Source organism: Magnolia sinica, unplaced genomic scaffold, assembly GCF_029962835.1.
Source record: "Magnolia sinica isolate HGM2019 unplaced genomic scaffold, MsV1 ctg213, whole genome shotgun sequence".
Classification (NCBI taxonomy): domain Eukaryota; kingdom Viridiplantae; phylum Streptophyta; class Magnoliopsida; order Magnoliales; family Magnoliaceae; genus Magnolia; species Magnolia sinica.
Window position 1 is genome coordinate 252,037 of NW_026682779.1, and position 20,452 is coordinate 272,488.

General features: G+C 39.8%; 2 protein-coding genes across 31 annotated transcripts in view; both read right to left on the reverse strand.

Moving 5' to 3' along the window:
• LOC131236097 (disease resistance RPP13-like protein 4) overlaps positions 1-9,438 on the reverse strand; it is a 59,807-nt gene extending 50,369 nt beyond the window's left edge. For 11 of the 30 annotated variants that reach the window (XR_009166535.1, XR_009166536.1, XR_009166532.1 and 8 more), the window contains exons 1-2: positions 6,619-9,437; positions 3,166-3,240 (exon numbers count right to left, since the gene is read on the reverse strand). Coding sequence is in view for 25 of the 30 variants with exons in the window: in XM_058233219.1 (XP_058089202.1) it covers positions 3,166-3,240; positions 6,619-9,400 (2,857 nt within the window). In the remaining 5 variants the exon portion in view is untranslated. Of the gene's footprint in view, positions 1-3,165; positions 3,241-6,618 lie in introns of all 30 variants that reach the window. The other 19 variants (XM_058233235.1, XM_058233228.1, XM_058233226.1 and 16 more) reach the window with 9 other exon arrangements.
• LOC131236096 (disease resistance RPP13-like protein 4) overlaps positions 1-20,452 on the reverse strand; it is a 97,664-nt gene that overhangs the window by 75,082 nt on the left and 2,130 nt on the right. The window lies entirely within an intron of this gene.

Sequence of the window (20,452 nt, forward strand, 5' to 3'; positions counted from 1 at the left end):
ATTTGAAGGTGTCCTGTTATAATGGTGGGGTAACCCACTGGAGGATGGGTTATAGTTGCAATCACCTCATTGGCATTTCCATCACCCATCCAAACTGTTCATCAGGGCTAGTGAACTCTTCAAGGCTTCCTTGAAAAATTAGACTAATTGATGATTGATGTAGAACAAGTGACATAACTTCATGGACAGCCATGATCAAAAGAAATCATGCAGGAAAGCTCAAAGGCAAAAATAGCCTAAACCCGAACTGTAACTCCCGGTGGCTGCAACTTTACAAATTGATTATCGGATTCATGTATATAAAATGGTTGAAAAGCTATCGACCAGCCTTGGTTAAATGAGAACTAGTGATTATTTTCATCTTCACCATCCGCTTGCATACATAGCATCTAAGTTTTTCAAATTAAACTGCCCAAATTGAGTATACTAGTTAGATTATGATAAATATAATTTTAAGCTTATCTCTTATTATCTAACCATCATATTGGTGAAATTTACTGGACAATTAAAATTAAATATAAATAAATTCAAATTATCCTATTTTAACAAACAAGTGTTGCTGAATAAGAAGTTGGCTGGACCAATTTTGTTTTTGGCGACAACTTAGAGACACTGGTTCCACAAGTTAGTTTAATTTTGAGTTAATAGCACATGTACCTGTTATCAAATCACTCAATGAGGAATTTATTAGGGGACGCACCCACGGCAGAAAGTTTCTCTTATTAAAAGCTAAGTGGGGCCTACCATGATGTTTGTGAGAAATCCACTCTGTCCATCTGTTTTTGGCAGCTTATGTTAGGACATGAGCCCAAAAATGAAACAGCTCCAAAACTAAAGTGGGCTGCATGACAAGAAAAAGTTGGTAGGAAAATGCTTACCGTTAAAACCTCTATGAGGGCCACCGTTATGTTTATATGCCATCAAAACCATCCATAAGGTCATTTCTAGCCATCCAAACCATATATAAGGTCATTTCTATTGAGATGAACTGAAAATACAAAAATATTAGCCTGATCCGCAATTTATGTGGTGTCATGAAAATTTTAATCATGGAACTGCATGATTTCCTTTCCTGCAGCCCTTCGAGTTTTGAATCTGCCTTACTTTCCGGCCCATGTCCTAACATGAACTCCAATGATAGTAATTGACCCGAAGAATCCGCCAATGAGTAGGGCATTTGAGTCATTACTATGCTTTTCTAAATTATTTATTTATTTATATCCTAAATGTGAAGCCCACCAGATGAGTTGCCTTACATTCTATCGCATATTCATACCATCATATGTACTATACATAAAGTAGATATATAGTGCTTGTGCATTCCCTTTCCTGGCAGGTGGGCCTGCTTATTTTGTTATCAGGCCCATCTTTACAAGTTGTATAGCTCTTTTTCCATCATATATGAAAATCACAATTTTGAATATATATATACACACACACACATAAAGTGGTTGTACTCGTAGGCATACTACTACAAAAGGACCTGTTAACAAAATAAGAAAGTTGACCAGGCAAAGCCATTAGAATCGGACTGCGCAGCGCCATCTCTCTATTGTACATGACTTATGGCCATGCATTAATGAGACTGTCCATCTATTAGGACCCATCACAGATTATATATATATATATGGAAAAGGTTCTATACGGTCGAGCTCATGCGAGCTTCCCATGAGGTCAAGCTGTGTGGGCCCCACTGTGATGCGTGTCGACCATCAACAACGTGCATTTGATGGGTCCCCTTTAAATTATGGGATATCCAAAAAATCAGCCGTATATGGAACTCAAGTGGGCCATACCATCTAAAATCATGTGAAGACATGCCTAAAACATATAAAAGCACTTTGCGGGGCACGCCTGAAATTTTGATGCATCTGAAAGTTGGTCTGACTCCTCATCGTATTGGGACACACATAATGGATGGACTAGATTTGTGAACCATATCTCGATGGGCCCAACAAATGATTATGAATGTTTTAATGGAGGGTAACCCCTCTCAAGTTTTGTATGTGGTGTGGCCCACAAAAGTTATGGATTGACTTGATTTTTAAGCCCCAGGGCCACCATGGAATAGTGCATCTGACTGATGGGGTAGATGTTCAACACCCATCACGGTGGGGCCCACACAGCTCGACCTCATGGGAAGTTTTCATGAGCTCGAGCTTATAGAACCTTTTCCCATATTATTTATTTATTTTAACACACGCACACACACCACCACACACTCATGCCTTAGTGGGATTTCACCACCTATGGGTGCTCGAACCCTTGACCAGGTTTTGAAACTCTCATGAGTCTACCACTGGAGCAAGTGCAAGGAAAGGGTTTTGAAACTCTCATGAGTCTACCACTGGAGCAAGTGCAAGGAACCCAACCCCCCCCTCCCCAAATTTTGTCTCTTCTCACCAAATGTGAGCCATTAACCATTTCCTTAGGGGCAATTTAAACCAGCGTATTGAATTGACACATCACTCCTCTCAATGTATAATATGGAGAGGTCTCTGTATCCTTATTCCAGTTCCACCAGCTCTGCCATATCAACCACAGTCAGAGAAATGAAATATTGTCCAACTTGTTACTACAGCAAAGATTTTGATAAGGTACTGTGGCCTCCTACTACAGTTAACCGTATGGGGGTTTTCCACAACTGAATTTCATCTTAAAGATGATATGAACCGATCAAGTTATGTTGATATGCTAAAGGGCCATTTGAAGAAATTAAGTTTGTTTCGGATGACTGTGTATGAAGGGAAACATGGAATATGAAAAGTAAATTTATATTTATTTTTTATTTTTTTTAAAGACATGTTCAAATTCAAGACTCAAAGGTTGAAAGCAGCATGTCCATGTGGTAGTTGTAAGAACATGAACGGTTCACATCAATCTAAGACAATACCTGAGCATTCTAGGACCAATAAAAATACACCCATAATGTCTACTTTCAATTAGTATTATTGCATGACTAAAAGCAGAAGGGATGGAGGTATTTATTGAATCAATGGGTGTATAAAAAATGGACACAAAAATGACTCCCTACACATGTGGACATACAAAACATGTGAAGGATCTGTGATGTTCACTGAGCAGCTAAGAATAGGTGAATGTATTTGAGCCAAAAATGTTTTGCAAAGAGCATTAAGAGATGGAAAAAAAAAAAAAACAACATACCTTCACCTTCTTCTAGGGCGGCAAGCGCAGCTTCAAAGACAATGGGAGCACTATGTGCACGTAATAGCATACCTCCTGACCATGAGCACATACATTACATCATCTTATTATAAGATTTAAGAATTTAAAAAATAATTATAAAATTGTGAGAGATTCATGAGAGGTCATTAAATGGGTAATTTATGCTCCATGGGCCCCACAAGCACTTGCAGCTTCAAAGAGAGAGGGACCACAGAGGTAGATAGAACAGTATGGAAGAGTGGTTAGAGCCTTCCTCAGAAGAATTTAGGAGTGGTTTAGCAATTGGGAATTTTGATAATTATATCTGTTTCTAGTAATTAGATTCTTCAGAATTCCACTGTGTCAGTGTTGTAGCAACCTGACATTTGAATCCAATCCTTGATAATTTGAAAAGTAGGTTTTCAAAAGAATTATAAATGGCTTAAAATCATAAATTGAATTATGGCCATATTCTAAATTACCAAAAATGAAAGCTCTGGAATTAAATTTCAATTCAAAAGACAATGCTATGAGAAAGTCTTCAATACTTTGGCAGACTGTCATCATGAATAATCTGGCACTTAACTTATCTGATTAAGATTATCTGACAATTAGATTGGCCAAAATTTATTTCAATGATTATATATATATAATGTCCTTATTGCAACAAACAAGTGTTACTTAAATTGGCTAGACCAATTTAATGTTTGGGCTATTACTTATAGAAACATTAGTCTCACAAAGTATAATTTGAGATAATGCCATGTGTATCATTTCTAAATGCCCGTGTATCAAGTTTCAAACGTGGCTAGAGTATCAAATATGTAGCCCAGCAGAAAATTAGTCCCATGTAAGGTCTTTCAAAAGTGTTAGTCTGACAATGGAGGTTTGCTAATTCGATCCACGTGTGTGGTTACCTGAAATATGTGTGACATCTGAGCTTTCTATCAGGTGCAATACAATGTATAGATGCTCAAATGAATGGTTAGAAGAAAAAAAAAAAACCATTAGTTTCTTTTATATAAACAGAAAATCCAATAATTTTATCTAATGAAAAACTCACATCTCACACATGTTTCAAATTTTCACGTGCACCCACGTGTTGGATGTGCACAGCTCTACATGCGCCCGAAATTAGAAGCTCTGGAGAATAAAAAAGTAAATAAAAACAAAAGTCGCAGGGGATTCATTCAGGAAGCGGATTGCGTACTGAGTAAACTGTGGGGTCCACCGTGATTTAAATATTTTATCTACTCCGTCCATCCATTTTAACAGATAATTTGAGGACTTGAGCCCAAAAATGAAATATATACAAATCTTAAGTGGACCTCACCACAGAAACAGAGTGAATTGAAAATCTACCGTTTAAACATTTAGGGCCAACAGAAGTTTTGGACCCAACTGATTTTTGTGTTTTCCCTTCATCCATGTCTGTGTGATCTTATAAACATGTTAGATGACAAATAAACATCACTGTGGACCTTAGAAATGTTTCAACAGTGGAAGTCATTATTCCCACTGTCAACCAGATGGCTAGGATCATCCAATTTGTGTATTTATATTTATTTTCTATCAATAACATGACAATTAAATGAACTACTGAATTGACAAGTCACCCGTGCCAAGACGAACATGGAATATTGAAAAGTAAAATTTGTAATAACTCATTCTCAAATTCAAGATTCAAATCATCAATGACGCAGATTACGTGAAAGTAGCATGTCTATATGGTAGTGGTAAGAACATAAACGGTTCAAATCAATCTACGAAAGTACCTTGACTATTGCCACCCCATAAAAATACACCCATCATATCTTCTTTCTATTAGAATTATCATATGACCAGAAGCAGAACAGATGGGGGTTTATAAATTCAGTGGGTGCATTAAAAAATATGGTTATTCCCTACATGTGACATATGAAACGTGGGATCTATGATGTTCGCCGAGTAACTTAGATTACGTGTGAAGGTATTCCAGCCGAAAATGTTGTGAGAAGAGCATGTGACTGATGATTGATGAAGGAAAAAAAAAAAAAAGCTTACCACCTTCTTCTTCTCTCGGAAAAGAATAAAACTTGTCTTCTTCTTCTTCTTCAACAGCACCTGTAGCTTCAAAGAGCAAGCATAAAGAGTTAAGAGGGAGATGGAAAAGAGGTTGGAGACGTCTTCAAAGGAATTTAGGAGTGGTTTGACAACTAGAAATTTGAAGAGCCCACTTCTAGCAATTGGATTCTTAAGAACTTCAATGTATCAAGTTCTGTTTGATGACTCGGAATTTGAATCCAATCTCTGCTAATTAGAAAAAGCTGCTTTTAGAAAGAATTGTAAATCGCTTAAAATCAGAAATTGAATTCCCGCAAAATTTCAAGCTGAGAAAAGTGAAAATTAGCTTTAAAAGGAAATCCCTCCTTGTGACAAGCAGAGGATCGGATTCTTCCAATAGTATGGTTTATTTGAGATCTGGGTTTTCTCTATTATATATATATATATTTGGATCATGATCCAAACAATGAAGCAGATTCAAATCTCGGCTGGACTAGCAATTAGGAATTTTGAAAATTATACCCATTTCTAGTAATTAGATTCTTGAGAATTCCAATGTTTCAATTTTGTAGTAACCTGACATTTGAATCCAATCCTTAATCATTTGAAAAGTAGGTTTTCAAAAGAGTTATAAATAGCTTAAAATCAGGAATTGAATTATGGCCAAATTCTAAATTGCATTCAAAAGACATTGCTTTGAGAAAATCTTCAATACTTTGGCAGACTGTCATCATGAATAATCAGGCACTTAAACTTTTCTGATTAGATTATATGACGATTAGATTGGCCAACATTTATTTCAATTATATATATACACACACACACACACACAACAAACAATTGTCCCTAAATTGGCTAGACCAATTTACTGTTTGGGCCATTATTTATAGAAACATCAGACTCACAGTCTAGTCAGTATAATTTGAGCTAATGCCATGTGTAACATTTCTAAATGCCAGTGTATCAAGTTTCAAACGCGGCTAGAGTATGAAATAGGTAGGCCAGTAGGACATTACTCCGATGTAAGGTCTTTCAAAAGTGTTAGTCTGATCATGGAGGTTTGTTAATTCCACGTGTGTGGTTATGTTCAATTACCACTGTTTTTTGGTAGTGTGGTCCACATGAGATTTGGATCTTTGTCAATTTTGGATTCATGCCCTAAACTGATATGGAAAAATAGATGAATGGCATGGATAAAACACATATCATGTTGGGGCCCACATAACAGAACATTGTTCAGTAGCCACCTGACTACAGCCGGCGTCAATAGGCAATCCGCGTCCGTAATTCGCAGCATACATGCGAGCACGTCACACGTGTGAGATAGAAATGTGTGATGTGGTGCGAACGGTGTAGGATTTAGAAAAGGAATTATAAGTGAAGGTTACATTTTAATTACACTACCCTCACCTTTTTCTTCTTCTTTCCTCCATATGCTCCAATTTCCACGATAATCTTCAAACGTGTCATTCAATGGGAATGACCTGAGCTTCGGACAATTTTGAACCTTCACGAGTCTTAAAGACGGCATTGCCCTTCGCATCCTCGTCCACTCTTCTTCCATCTCTTTCAAGTATTTTAGCACCAACACCTCCACTTTCCATACCCCATTCTCACTGTCCCAAAATCTGGGACCCATCTTCTTAATCCTTCCCCCACCAATGAAAAGAAACTGAAGATTGGGAAGGGAAATAGGACTGAGCCACGCAGGTGTGCTTTCTCCTGTGTAGTCCCAAAGATGCAACTCTCTAAGGGATTTTAAAGGAGCAGAAAACTGACTGTCAATCTTCTTTACAACTCCTTCACTTTCAATAGAACTGCCCTCAAAGTCTAGTTCTAGAAATTGCAGATGATAGAGCATTGATAACACATTCCATTCCCCTTCTATTTGTTTCTCTGACTTTATGTCCATCGAAAGTTTTCTGAGTCTTGTCAACTTCTTCAGATCCGAAATATCAGATCCATTTTTACCACCCAAATTCATTGGTGTAAACCCAAATAACCTTTCAAGATTTGAAAGCTTTCCAAGCCCTTCCGGCATGCATTCTAAAGAGGGACAATCAAAGATTACGATATCTGTCAGCTTCTCCAATGTTGTGATTGACACGGGAAGCATTTCCAAATTCGGGCAGTCTCTTAAACATAGAATCTGAAGATTATGAAGATTTCTGATTGAAGCGGGGAGCCTTCTTAACGCAGAATTCTCTATTCTAAGAAAAACGAGGTGCTGTAATGACCCTATCCCACTCAACCAATTCTTGGCCACAACATCAATTTTCGTGTTTGACAATGAAAGATCTAACACCCTCAACCACCTTACTTTGCAGAGTACTACTTTTACACTTGCAATGATCTCATTCCTCTCCATTTCCATTCCAACCAATGTCCTCAGCTTGGTAGAACTGTTTCGGATGCTCTCCACTGTTGTGTTCTCTGAAATTCCCAGGTGGCGAGACTGCACACTGAATCCGATCCTACCTCCACTCTCCAAGCTCACAAAAAAGCTCTCTTCTCTTGCAATTTTTATCACCATATCTCGAACCATATCATGCATTTTGCAACGAATGAAGCGACTTTCAAAGACATCTTTATCCGTTCCAAGTATCAAAGATCGATTAAATAATTCTGCAAAGCATTCTTCTCCGATCTCAAATGCCGTTTTCTCATTTCTTCCCCAAACAAAACCTTCACCAATCCACAATTCAACAATGTACACAACTGGTAATTCATAATCTTCAGGAAGCATGGCAAGACACAAGAAGCAAGGTTTTAAGTGTATTGGGAGCTCTTCGTAGCTTAACTCTAGTGTCGAAATGATCGTCTCATCTTTCTGACTGATTTGCAACTCCTCCTTTAGGTGCTTTGATATTTGCTTCCATTCATGGATGGAATCACCTTTCCCCAACATCATTCCGCCCACAACGTTGATTGCCAGAGGAAGCCCCCCACATCCCTTAACAATCTCCTTTCCCAATACCTCCAAATCTGGATTTGTGCACTTACCTCCATTTCTTGCAAAAGCTACCTTGCTAAATAAGGACCAACTATCTTCATCCGAAAGAACTTGCAGACGATGTATGCACTTGTCAGTAGCCCCCATTGATTGAGCAACCTTCTCATTCCTTGATGTAACAATAACACAGCTACCCTCTACTGAGGGCAAAGCGGACTTCAAGCTATCCCACCACCTCCCTTCATCTGTTCCCCACACATCATCCAAAACTATCAAGTACTTCTCATCTAAAATGCTCTTAAGCCTTTCCAGTAGCTCACGGACGTCATCTCCCCTCAGCGATTTCTCTTCTACCTTTAGTTTCTTCAGTATCTTTTTCAGCAATTCGTCGAATTTGAAATTTTGAGAAACAGTAATAAAAAATGAGTGCTTAAAAGAATTTTCGGCACTCTCACTGTTATATATCTTCTGAGCAAGCGTGGTTTTACCGATTCCCCCCAATCCAACTATTCCAATCATTGTTAATGGCCCATTAGCTTCTAAGATCCAATTTCTAATCTTCACCGACTCATCTTCTAATCCTACCATTTCATCTTCATCCATTAGGATTGGGTGGGTCAGTGGCATATTCCCACCATCTTCATATTTACCAGTTTGGCGAGGAGTTGCATCTAAGAAGGACTTCATCCTGTCCTTCACTTCTCTTATCTTTTTATTTATTTTACTCAACCGCTTTCCCAATTGATGACGGGTTTTCAAATGGGTAGGAGAGCAATAACTCGTAAAATTGAGTGCACGGCCTTGACATTTTTTCTGGAATAGAATCTGGCAATCTGCTATTACATCCTCAGCATCGTATACCAACTCTCTTAAGTCGCTCATTACCATCTTGAGAATCTCGTTCCTATCTTTTCTCCTCACCCGATCAGCTTCCTTGAGATATTTCTGCATGTACTGAAGCTCCTTCTTTGTTTCCTCAAACTGGTCATTAAACTCAAGCTGTTGATGACCTTCGCTTACAAGTAATGACACCAATTTATCCAAGAGAACACTGACAACAGCATCTGCCATTTCCTGTAAGATATAATCATATACATTTATGAAACCGGAATTCAAAACTACAAGGTGAAGGGAAAGAGGAAAGAATAAAAACTTGCTAGAAAATATTGCAAATGAATTGGCTACAAGAGAGTATTTTGCACAAGTATTCCTATAACAAACCCGCTTTATTTCATTCATTTTTCCTTAAACCTAATGCATTGTTTAAAAACTCATCAAGTTAACTTAGAACTCAACTACGTCGTGAAAATCTACCAAGTTCCTATATGACTCGGGTTGTTACAAGACCCATTGGGTTTCCGTAAACTTGCCCGAGTTTTGCGCTAACTCTGATGACCTACTGAGTTTTTTTTTTTTTTTTTAATTTTATTTTTTATTGGCTGAGTTTTAGAGAGTGACAAGGTTAGATAAAGAAAAAGGTAGAGGTTTGAACCTACCACTTCTAACATAAACAAAGACCTTATCAGAGTTTTGTTACAAGACAAGACTCATTAGGTTTTCTCTAAACTCACCCAAGTTATGCACTAACTTGTTGGACTGCTTGAGTTTTATGCTAGTACAACGAGTTTTGTAGAGTTAAAAGCTATGGTGGAAAGAAATTACTCACGAACAAAGCCACTTAATCACAATGTTACTTCATTGTCCACCTAATGTACCCCAGTTGTTATAGGAACATACATTGTTAAGATGGTTGACATCCATCCATAATTCTGTTGTGTTTGCTTACTATCTTAATCATAGATGGTATGCCACCATTCTACCAAGGGCAAATAATGGGCCCAATTTTTTATCCATGCCTCATGAACTGAATCTATGCCTAGTTAAAATTAATAAAGTTCTTTTTCATGTTTTTTTAGAGTTTATTTCAACTATGACAATGGTTGGCTAAATCTCTTAACTATGGCTAAGAGGTGAAACTTGTAGTTATTTTTAACATTCTAGTTTACTTTTACTCCAGTTATTTGGTTTGAATGATGAATAATTCATTGATTTTAGTTTAAACAAATCTTTAGTTTTAGTTTACTTTGATCCATTGTCGACTCCGGACACTTTGGGTGCATAGGAAGGCTAAGGTTGTTTGTTTATCTATTTTACAAAGATTGATCTGTAAAATTCATTGATCTATCATAGACTACATGCATGATAAATACCTTGAATTTCCTATGATCAATAAATTGGTGCTTCATGTGGGAACTGAATCAATTGAAGCTCATATCTATTTCGGTTTGTGAATGTTGAATTAACCACTCTATTATCCGGCTGGATAGGATAGGACTTCGAATCCAACTAAGTTATCTAATTGAATCAAGTGAATTAGGCATTGATACTGGCTAAAAGTGGATCTTTAGCGCTCTAATATTTTATTTTATTTATTTTCTCTTTACATTATTCAAATCTTCACCATTACTTATTCTAATCCAAATCTCATAATTAGTTTTAGTTTTAATTATAGTTCTAAAGTATTTGAGAAATGACAAATATAAGTCCTTGAGGATTCGATCTCAGTCTCACCGAGTTAAAACTACATCACAGCCATGCACTTGGGTTTGTCATCCCTTTTGGATCGATCAAGTTTTTGGAGTTGTTGTTGGGAACTTCGGCTGCATTTTTCTAAATTATTTTAAGGTCAGCATTTTTTCAGATTATGATTAGTTTTCTCTGCGTTTCTAGGATAGAGTTTTCTCAGAAATTTAGGTACTAATATTTCTTTTGTTCTATTCTTTTGAGTTGAACCGTTTTAGATCTTAGTATCAGTTTACGTGGGGCTCACAATGAGATGGCGTGTTTATAAATTATACCTACTCCACATAGTGTTCAAATACATGATTTGTGAAAGAAGAGACTTATTTCTTAGAGCCGCATACAACTAGTATTTATACAAGAATGGAGGAAAAGTAAATAAAGAAAAACAATGAAGAAGATCTACAGAGATTACAGAGGAGAGATATATGGGCTGGAATACAGCGATCTTATTCTGCAGAGGAGCTGGCTGGATTCGAACACGTTTCTTCAACACGCATTTCTTAAACACTCCCCCTCAAGATGAGTCTAAAGATATTCGAAAGGCCAAGCTTGGAAATGATTGCGTCATGCTGGTCACGAGAAAGAGGTTTAGTGAAAATATCTGTCAGTTGGTCCCCAGTGCGAACATGTGGAGTTATAATTTCATGAGATTTAATTTTCTCTCGAAAAAAATGGCAATCCACCTCAATATGCTTTGTGCGCTCATGAAAAACCGAATTGTTAGAAATGTGAATGGCAGCCCGATTATCACACATCATCGGCATAGGTCTAGATGGAGAGAAGCCAAACTCGGTCAGAAATTTCTTAAGCCAAAGTAACTCATAAGTTGTAGGGCTATAGCCCTATATTCGGCCTCAGCACTAGATCGAGCAACAATCGGCTACTTCTTACTTTTCCAAGTAACCAAGTTTCCCCCACAAATGAGCAGTAACCAGTTGTAAATTTCCGGTCATCTTTAGTACCGGCCCAGTCTGCATCAGAAAAAGCGAAAATAGACAAGTGTCCATGTCTGGAAAAAAGAAGGCCCTTACCAGGGGAACCTTTGAGATAACGGAGAACACGATAGGCAGCATCCAAATGGGCAGCCCGTGGTGAGTGCATAAACTGACTAAGCACACTCACAGCATGAGAGACATCGGGTCTTGTAATAGTTAAGTAAATAAGACGGCCAATGAGTCGTTGATATGGAGCAGGATCGGAGAGAGACTCACCAAGGAGAGAGGTGAGCTGATGATTGATCTCAAGAGGAGTAGCAACAGGCTTACAACCCAGCATACCTGTCTCATGTAGTAAGTCTAATGTATATTTTCGCTGACATAAGGAAATACCAGAGCGAGAACGAGCAATCTCAATGCCAAGAAAGTAATGCAAGGAGCCCAAATCTTTAACCTCAAAGGTACTAGCAAGATGAGACTTAATGCCGGATATAGAAGTAGAATCATCACCTGTAATAATGATGTCATCAACGTAGACCAAGACCACTGTGAGCCCATTGGTGGTGCACTTCCAAAAAACAAAATGATCGGAGCTACACTGATGAAAATGGGCAGCCTGCATAGCATGAGTGAATTTGTCGAACCACGCCTATAATGACTGCTTAAGGCCATATATGGACTTGTGAAGGCGACAAACTTTATGTTCCTCCCCCTTATGACGAAACCCAGGAGGTAAGGACATATACACTTCTTCATGAAGGTCACCATGTAAAAAGGTATTCTTGACATCAAGTTGATGGAGGAGCCAATCTAAATTTGCAGCCATAGACAAGAGAACTCGAATAGAATTCATTTTTGCAACTGGAGCAAAAGTTTCTGTGTAGTCGATGCCATAAGTTTGTGTGAAGCCTTTTGCAACAAGTAGTGCTTTATATCGATCAATGGTGAGATCAATCATCAACTTAATGCTTGACAGTGTAAACCCACTTACAGCCCACAACATGTTTACCGACTGGTAAATCAACAAGCTCTCAAGTTTGATTTTTTTTTTTGTATGAAAATGATCAACAATCCAAATTTATCAGTGGAGATCAGACTGGTAGGATGTGCTGATCAGAACAATTTTCAATACAAATAGAAAAGAAGAATCTGATCACCCAAATGCATGCAATGGACGGGACAAAACAATTTGAAAATGGACCAAACAAATCTACAGAAAAAAGAATTCACAAAGTGCCATATGATTTCACAGGTTCCTCTAACGTTAATTGTGATTCCAACCAGAAGATCATCCACCGTCCATCTGCATCATCGGAAGTAAGAAATCATGGTATGCATGATCATCAATCGGATGTCCATATTGATCATGATTTGGGCCCACCACCTAGCCTCTGTGGCAGAGCAATGATGTGCCGGTCAACCACAACGGTAAGAGAGAGAGAGAGAGATGAGAGAGACGTGAGAGAGAGAGGGAGATGTGTGAGAGAGAGAGGGAGATGTGTGAGACGTGTTGGACTCTCCAACCTTTAAAAAAATAAAAAAAGTCTTTTCTTCTTATCTTCTTGAAGGTAAGAAAATGGTGTTCCTCTTTACGACCTTAGCCGGGTACTTCGCATGGAAGACATTCCGATCCTCTTCCGCAGCGGAGGGAGAGTTCAGTTTTAGAAAGGTAATTGAAGGTGGGCTTTCCGCTTTGATATTTGTGGCAGGTATTTGTGGAGGAATTTGAGAATAAAGGACGGTCAGAAAGAGAAGATGAAAACGGGGGGTTTGCTGTGGTGATCGGATTAGAGAGAGGAGACGGTGGCAACCATGTTCTCAAGGAGGCCCTGGCCGAAGAGAGAGAGCAGTAGTCATGGCTCTGATACCATGTTCAAATACATGATTTGTGAAAGAAGAGACTTATTTCTTAGAGCCGCATACAACTGGTATTTATACAAGAATGGAGGAGAACTAAATAATTAAAAAAAAAAAAACAAAGAAGAAGAAGATCTACAGAGATTACAGAGGAGAGATATATGGGCTGGAATACAGCGATCTTATTCTACAGAGGAGCTGGCTAGATTCAGACGCATATTCGGATGCGTTTCTTCAACACAGTAGCTTTATGTTGGGGGCCTTGCACAAAACCTTAGGATCTAGCCTCCCAAAACAAACCAAAATTATGGAATAATAATGCAATGAAATAAATCAAAGCATCAACCACACAACACGAGATTTTTACATGAAAAACCCTCAAAGAGGTAAAACCCACGGGACCTCATCCAGATCAACAATCCACTATGAAGTAGAACGTTACAACCTTCTTCGCTCACGTAGGAGTGGATAAACAATAAGAGAAACAAAGAAAACGGAGAGATCTCACCGATTACGAGGACGTAGAAACGCTGAAATATGGTAGATCACCTCTACAAGCATAGCCTCCCTTCCACAAGCTTCCTCTCTCTCACACCTTTAATAGCCCTAAGCCCTCCTAGAAAACCTTTAAGAAACCTTAGAATACCCTAGAATAAAATACCCTAATCCCATTTTAGAACCCCTAAAATAGAGAACCGGAAGAATTAGAGTCACATAAGGAAACTACGCATAAGTGGAGGAATTAGAGTCAAATAAGGAAACCGCGTTACCTCTCCTCTGAACTGAGGAGAAAAACCCAATCAAATCTCTCCCTTTCTGACTCAGGAGGAATTCGCATTCTTCAAGCCAGCTAGGTTTCTACAAACCTCAAACTTGCCCTTGAGCAATGCCTTGGTCATCATGTCTGACCCATTATCGTCCGTATGGACCTTCTCAAGCTGTAACACCTTCTATTCCAAAGTATCCCTGATCCAATGATACCGAATTTCTATGTGCTTCGACTTGGAGTGCTGACTTGGATTCTTGCTCAAATGTATAGCACTTTGACTATCGCAATAGACCACGTGCTGCTCCTGCTTCAGGCTAAGTTCCTGTAAGAATCTCTTCAACCAAAGCATCTCTTTACATGCCTCTGTGACCGCAATGTACTCAGCCTCTGTCGTCGACAATGCTACGACCCTCTGTAGCTTGCTCTACCAAGAGACCGCTTCCCCTGCAAACGTGAACATGAACCCTGATGTAGACTTTCTGGAGTCTATGTCACCTGTCATATCTGCATCTTTGTAGCCCTCTAACACAGGTTTCCCGTCACCATAGCATGGGCTCAACCTGGGTAAGCCTTTTAGATACCGCAATATCCATTTCACCGTTACCCAATGCTCTTTACCAGGATTGGCAAGATACCGACTGACAACATCAACCACATATGCTATGTCTGGGCGTGTACACACCATAGCATACATCAAACTTCCTACAGCTGACGCGTAGGGTATCTTTTGCATCTCTTCTACCTCTGCATTCGTCTTAGGACACTGCTTGACGCTCAATCTGAAGTGACCATCCAGTGGAGTACTGACCGGCTTCGCTACATTCATATTGAACCGCTCTAAGACTTTCTCAATATACCGCTCTTGTGACAGCCAAAGCTTCCTGCTGCTTCTGTCACGGGTTATCTCCATTCCTAAGATCTGCTTAGTCGGGCCCAAGTCTTTCATCTCAAACGACTTACCCAACTCCTGTTTCAGCCTGTCAATCTTCTTGTTGTCTTTTCCTATGATGAGCATGTCATCAACATATAACAACAGAACTAAGAAATCACCATCTGAGAACTTGCGCGTGAACACACAGTGATCCGACTCCGTTCTGTCATACCCATACTTCAACATAAACGAGTCGAACTTCTTGTACCAATGCCGTGGAGCTTGTTTCAGCCCATACAAACTTTTTCTCAGCCTACACACCATATGCCCCTTGCCCTTGACTTCGAACCCCTCTGGTTGGTGCATATAGATCTATTCTTTCAGGTCACCATGGAGGAAGACAGTTTTAACATCTAACTGCTCATCTCCAGATCTATGCTAGCCCCGAACCCATGCAACACCCGTATGGATGTCATCTTCACCACTAGTCAGAATATCTCCTCGAAGTCTATACCTTTCCTCTGACCGAACCCTTTCACACAAGTCTGGCCTTGAACCTCATCTGTGAATTCTTCTACTCAATCTTCTTTCTGAACACTCACTTGTTGCTCAGAGCTTTCTTACCCTTAGGTAGTTTCACTATGTCATAGGTGTAGTTCTTATGCAAGGATTTCATCTCCTCTTGCATAGCTTTCAACCACTCCCCCTTATGCTCGTCGGCTAAGGCCTCGAAATAATCTTCTGGCTCTCCCCCATCAGTTAACATAATGTACTTATGCGGCGAGTACCTCTTGGACGGCTGTCTCTCCCTAAATGACCTCCTCACCTGTGGCTCAACCGGTGGATCAAGTGGGGGCTGCTCCCCTGGTCCATCTTCTGAAGGAACTCCCTCATCCTCTGCACCTTGCTGTACTCCCCCGTCATTAGGCAGCACGGGAGGAATAATCGGATCCATGTCCTCTAGCTCACCTGAACTAGGCTGGTTCTTCTCTAGCTTACCAATGTCTTCTATACACTGATCTTCAAAGAAAATTACATCTCTGCTCCTGACGAGCTTCCTCTCGGTCGAATCCCACAATCTGTAACCGAACTTTTCATCACCGTACCCTAAGAACACACACTGTCTGATCTTCATATTGAGCTTGGACCTCTCGTCCTTTGGTACGTGAACGGATGCCCTTCATCCAAACACCCTGAGATGACTGTACGATGGATCTTGTCCAGTCCACACCTTCTCAGGTACTTCTCCATTCAACGGGGCTAATGAAGACCTGTTTATCAGATACACTACTGTGTGCATTGCTTCTCCCCAAAACGTCTTGGGCAACTTCGCATGGGATAACATGCATTTGATTCTCTCTACAATGGTGTGATTCATTCGCTAAGCCACACCATTATGTTGAGAGGTCTTAGGAACCGTCTGTTTATGCTGTATACCCAGGGACTTACAATACTTATGAAAATCTCCAATGTATTCACCACCATTGTCAGTGCGGATGCACTTCAATGATCTATCTGTCTCTCTCTCGACCATAGCATGAAACAATTTAAACACACTAAAGACCTCATCCTTAGATTTCAAAGTATAAACCCAAACCCTCCTAGATGCATCATCTATAAAAGTGACAAAATACAATGCCCCACCTAAAGTTTTTGTCCTCATAGGACCACAAGTATCAGAATAAACCAAATCTAATGCATGCACTTTATTAACGTGAGAAGCAGTTTTAATAAATGAAACTCTATGACGTTTCCCTGATAAACAATCAATACAGGTTTTGAGAGGTGTACCTGTCACGTCTGGAAGGAGCCGCTTCATTGCTAGTACCTGAAGCCCTTTTTCACTCATGTGGCCTAGACGCCTGTGCCACATATCAATAGCTGAATCTTTCGCTGTGTTCAACCCACCCTTGCACACACTGACACTTGCCTTGTAAAGGGTGCAACACTTCTTTCCTCTGGCTGTGATCAACGAACCCTTGATGAGCTTCCATCACCCACCAGCAAACCGGCTTTCATAGCCGTCATCATCCAACCTTCCCGTCGATATCAAGTTGAGGCGAAGGTCTGGGATATGCCTCACATCCCTGAGAACCAATGTGCAGCCCACATCGGTCTTCACACAAATATCATCAACCCCTACGATCTTCGATACGCCAGAATTTCTTATCGTCACGGTCCCAAAGTCACCTGACTTGTAGCTTGTGAAGAAGTCCCTACATGAAGTCGCATGAAAAGAAGCTCCCGAGTCAATCACTCAGTCGGTGTCTTAACTCGTAGCTGTGAGACATATCATGATCTGCTGAAAGAATAACTACAACGTCACCATCTGAAGCGACCGCAGTGGAATCTAATTCATCTTCCTTCTCCTTTCCTTTTCCTTTTTTATCGTTCTTCTTACCACGACATTCATGCTTGTAATGGCCCTTCTTGCCACAATTTCAGCAATTAACATCCTTTATGTTTCTTAACTTGCCTCTTGATTTATCTCGGGCCTTCCCGCCCTTCCTATTCTTTCCTCTTCCCTGTTCTTGTGTCACAAGGGTCTCTTGCTGAGTAGACCCCTGAGACTTCCTTCCTGTTTCCTCATTGAAGAGACAACTGGTTACCTGTTCCATGGATACCTTTCCGTCTGGCGTGGAGTTACTTAGAGACATCACCAATGTCTCTCAACTATCAGGCAATGAACTAAGCAATAACAAAGCTTATAATTCATCATCCAGGACCATCTTCATAGCAGAGAGCTGGTTCACTGTATTGCTGACCTCATTCATGTGCTCGGCCACAGAACCACCATCTTTGAACTTGAGATTCACAAGTCGCCTTATCAGAAAAATCTTATTACCGACTGTCTTCCTCTCATACAGCCCTTCTAATTTCAGCCATAGGCTAGTGGCTGAGGTCTCTGTAGACACATGGTGGAATACGGAATCATTCAACCATTGTCTAATAAACCCCACCGCCTTTCGATCCATCTTCTTCCAATAATCATCAGACATATCCTTGTATTTTGCTGATATGCCTAAAATTGGAGAATATAAGTCCTTACAATAAAACAAGTCCTCCATCTTAGCCTTCCATATGGTCCAGTTAGAACCATTGAGGCTGATCATCCTTAATGAGCTACCTTCCATAATTCAAAACCGATCTTACCCGTTCAATGAACTTGTCTCTGATACCACTTTGTTGGGAGCCTTGCACAAAACCTTAGGATCTAGCCTCCCAAAACAAACCAGAATTATGGAATAATAATGCAATGAAATAAATCAAAGCATCAACCACACAACACGAGATTTTTACGTGGAAAACCCTCAAAGAGGTAAAAACCACGGGACCTCGTCCAAATCAACAATCCACTATGAAGTAGAACGTTACAACCTTCTTCATTCACGCAAGAGTGGATAAACAATAAGAGAAACAAAGAAAACGGAGAGATCTCACCGATTACGAGGACATGGAAGTGTTGAGATATGGTAGATCACCTCTACGAGCATAGCCTCCCTTCACCAATTACGAGGACATGAAAGCGCTAAGATATGGTAGATCACCTCTACAAGCATAGCCTCCCTTCCACAAGCTCTCTCTCTCTCTCTCTCTCTCTCTCTCTCTCTCTCTCTCTCTCACCTTTGATAGATCTAAGCCCTCCTAGAAAATCTTTAGGAAACCTTAGAATACCCTATAATAAATACCCTAATCCCATTTTGGAACCCCTTAAATAGAGAACCGGAGAAATTAGAGTCACATAAGGAAACTGCGTATAAGCGGAGGAACTAGAGTCAAATAAGGAAACTGCGCTACCTCTCCTCTGAACTGAGGAGGAAAACCCCATCACTTTATTCTAAAATCTCTCTAGACCATGAAACGCTTCATCTTCCTAACATTGCTAAAGAAGAGAGTTTTGAAATCGGGTTGCGTACTGAGCTCTTATCGTACTGAGTAAACTCTGTTGGGCCCACCGTAAATGTATGTGGTTTATCCATGCCATCCATACATTTTCCCAGATCATTTAAGGGGTTGAAACCAAAATTGAAGCACATATAAAGCTCAAGTGGACCACAGCACTGGATACAGTGGGAATAATGATTTCCACCATTGAAACCTTGCTAGGCACATAGTGATGTTTATTTATCATCCAACCTGTTCTTAAGATCCAAAAAACATGGATGAAGGGAAAACACAAATATAAGATTAATCCAAAACTTCAGTAGACCTTAAGAATTTTTCAATGGTAGATGTTCAATTCAAACTGTTTCCCGTGGTGAGCTTGGGATATGCTTATTTTGGGTTTGAGCCTTAACATTATCTGTTAATATGTATCGAAGGAGTGGATAAAATATATAAATCATGGTAGACCCCATAGAGTTTTAGGGCAAGATTGATGGCCAATCTTGCCCTAAAAAAAATGCAAGATTGGCCATCAATATATAAATCATGGTGGACCCCACAGAGTTTACTCAGTACGATTAGCATACTGAGTTACTACGCAATCCCGCTTCTGAGAGTTTTATAAAAAGGAGGGACGTGCGCCACCCTACGCACTATGCACAAACACATACATAGAGAAAGTGAGTGATTTATTTAAGTGAGCCCAGCCTCGGCATCACGAGATCTAAGCCATCCATTCTCATCCACGTGCTCACCTGAGTTTTGGATATGTTTGTGCCATGTCTTAACATGATTGGGCAAAACTGTTGAATGGGTGGATTTGTCACAAACATTGGAATGAGCCCCACTTAACTCCCCGTGGCAGGAAGTTCCTTTGGAAAAGGCTTTGTCCGGATACGTGGGAAAAGGGGGCAGCTGATTTACTGCCAGAGCCTTTTGGTAAGAAGTGCACTGGGAATCTAGATGAGGCCCACTTTGATGTTTATGAGAAATCCATTCTGTCCATCCGTATTTCAAACTCATTTTAAGACTTGCAATAAAAAATAAGTTGGATGCAAGACCCAAGTGAGCCACACGAGATGAAACAGAAGGCCACCGCTGAAACATTTGCATGGCTACAAAAGTTTTTTATCGGGCTAAGAATTTTTGTTTTCAATTTATCCCAATGGGAATGACCTTTTTAAAAAAATAAAAAATAAAAAAATAAAAATAAAAAATAAAAATTTTACACACGTGCACACACCCCCACACACTCACGAGTCTACCACCCGAGCAAGAGCAAAGACCCCCAATGGGAATGACGTTACAAACGGTTTAGATGGCATAAAAGAATCAAAGTGGATCCCAAGAATTGCAGTCATTTCTTTTCCCAGTTTTCCCTTATGTGTGGT